At 56.5% G+C, this 2,276-nt stretch overlaps 1 protein-coding gene across 1 annotated transcript in view; it reads left to right on the top strand.

Moving 5' to 3' along the window:
- INSRR (insulin receptor related receptor) overlaps positions 1 to 2,276 on the top strand; it is a 15,933-nt gene that overhangs the window by 9,170 nt on the left and 4,487 nt on the right. The window contains exons 9-12 of the mRNA XM_024748082.1: positions 30 to 33; positions 1,305 to 1,558; positions 1,772 to 1,939; positions 2,032 to 2,228. Of these exons, the coding sequence (XP_024603850.1) occupies positions 30 to 33; positions 1,305 to 1,558; positions 1,772 to 1,939; positions 2,032 to 2,228 (623 nt within the window). The remainder of the gene's footprint in view (positions 1 to 29; positions 34 to 1,304; positions 1,559 to 1,771; positions 1,940 to 2,031; positions 2,229 to 2,276) is intronic.

Genomic DNA, 2,276 nt, shown 5'->3' on the forward strand with positions numbered 1-2,276 from the left:
CGACCACGTCAGTTTGTTCACGACCGCAGGCAGGTGAGGGCAGAGCCCCGGGGTGGGGGCTGTGGAGAGCCAGCAAGCCAGGACCCCAGAGTCGTACTCCCTCGTAGGGCCCACGTCTGGCTCTCTCCTCTCACCTTCTTCATCCCTTCGTGCCTCAGTTTCACCTTAACCAGTGATGAGGAGAGGACAATCAGGATTTCTGAAAGCCCAGGAGAGGCGCCCTGCTGGGAAGGCCTGGATAATTAAACTTCACTTCACTAGGCTAATGTTTTGTACCGACAGCAGCGGTTTGGGAAGTACCCACTAATTTGGTCAGTGTTATGCATATCCTTGCCAGCATTTCATTAAAGTCTGAGGAAGGGAGGGAGCAGGGACAACCAAGGACCAGCTGCTCTTTTCTTTGGAGGGAATGTACTGACCATAGCAGGATGGATAGTGGTTAGACCACAGGAAGAACTTCTCCAAAAGCATGGCTAGGGATCAGAAATAGAACTCTTTAGAGGAGAGAGATGGATTTGGGAAGGCAAGCTGGGAGAGCAGGAGTGAGGAGTACTAACCCTCTGTGGTAGATAGAAGATGGGAGCCACCTGGTTTGGAATCATTTCCTGTGAATTAAAATGGAGAGATCTTAGTTGCCCACTAGCACAGGGCCTGGCCTGGGAGGAAGGGAGAAAAACTAATGGTGGGAGGCCTGCTCACAGGGCCAAGGCTCTCCTAGGCCTCAGTGGAAGATGAAGGACTCTAGCACGAGGAGCTGGAGAGTTTGTTAAATACAGATTCCTGGGCCCCGCTCCCACAGATTCTGATTCCATTAGTCCTGGGCAGGGCCCATAAATCTGCATTTCTAACAAGCTTCAGCATTCAGGTAATGCTGAATCTTCTGGGCCATGGACCGCACGTTAAGGAATGCTAACATGGACTGCAATGTAAAGCCCCGACCTCCCACCCCTACCCACCGGTTGTACAGCTCACATTCTGCAGGACTATACACCACTGCCTTTGGACTCAAAGGGCAAAGAATCTTCGAGGTCTTTCAGGAAATTCCCCTAGCATCTGCCTTGCGGTGTGGCTATGGCTGTGCTCCCTTAGAGATATACTGGGGATCCTGGCTCAATTCCAGCTCCGAGCAGACCCACTCAGTGAGTGTGTCATGTCCACAAGGCACCTGCCCCAAAGGGCAGACCCACACCTGCTTCTGAATGCCCTCATACTGGAAGAAGCATGACAATGACAGTCTTGGAGTGATTCAGAGAGGAGGGGGTGCTAGAAACCGGGGTTGGGGCTGAGCTGCTCCTCATCTCTAGGGATGGGGTGTTCAGCCCATTCCAGAATGCCACAGAGCATGTAGGTCCAGATGCATGTGGGGCCCAGAGCTGGAACCTACTGGACGTGGAACTGCCCCTAAGCCGCACCCAGGAGCCAGGTGTGACCCTAGCCCCGCTGAAGCCCTGGACACAGTACGCAGTGTTTGTGCGGGCCATCACGCTGACCACTGAAGAGGACAGCCCCCACCAAGGAGCCCAAAGCCCCATCATCTACCTCCGAACCTTACCTGCAGGTAGGCTGAAGCCTTTGAAGGGGGTTTGGAGCTAAATGCCTGGGTCCTAGTGAGAATGGGGGAACCCAAGCACCAGAAATAGAGAAGCTGGGTCACTGAACACCGGGCCTATAGAGGCTGGGAGGCTGGACCTCAGAGAGAAGGGCCCATAACCAGACAGTATTTGAAAGGGGGATCTGCAGCCCCTCAGTTGTACCCTACTCACACCCCCAGCACCCACAGTGCCCCAGGACGTCATCTCCACGTCCAATTCCTCCTCCCACCTGCTGGTGCGCTGGAAGCCACCGACCCAGCGCAACGGAAACATCACCTACTACCTGGTGCTGTGGCAACGCCTGGCAGAGGACAGCGACCTCTACCTCAATGACTACTGCCACCGCGGTGCGCAAGGAGGAGGCGCGGACCGGAGGGTTTGGGGCGTCGGGCCGCGGGCGCTGCCAGTCTAACTCTTTCCTTCGCCGCCGCCGCACCAGGCTTGAGGCTGCCCACCAGCAACAACGAGCCCCGCTTCGACCGCGAAGACGGGGAGCTCGAGGCCGACAGGGAGCCTGGCTGCTGCCCTTGCCAGCACCCACCTCCTGGGCAGGTCCTGCCACCGCTGGAGGCACAGGAGGCCTCCTTCCAGAAGAAGTTTGAAAACTTTCTACACAACGCCATCACCATCCCCAAGTGCGTCTCGGCACGAGAGAGCCGGGAGGCCAGGGTGTTGACGAGCGGG

Source organism: Neophocaena asiaeorientalis, unplaced genomic scaffold (genome assembly GCF_003031525.2).
Source record: "Neophocaena asiaeorientalis asiaeorientalis breed wild unplaced genomic scaffold, Neophocaena_asiaeorientalis_V1.1 scaffold76, whole genome shotgun sequence".
Classification (NCBI taxonomy): domain Eukaryota; kingdom Metazoa; phylum Chordata; class Mammalia; order Artiodactyla; family Phocoenidae; genus Neophocaena; species Neophocaena asiaeorientalis.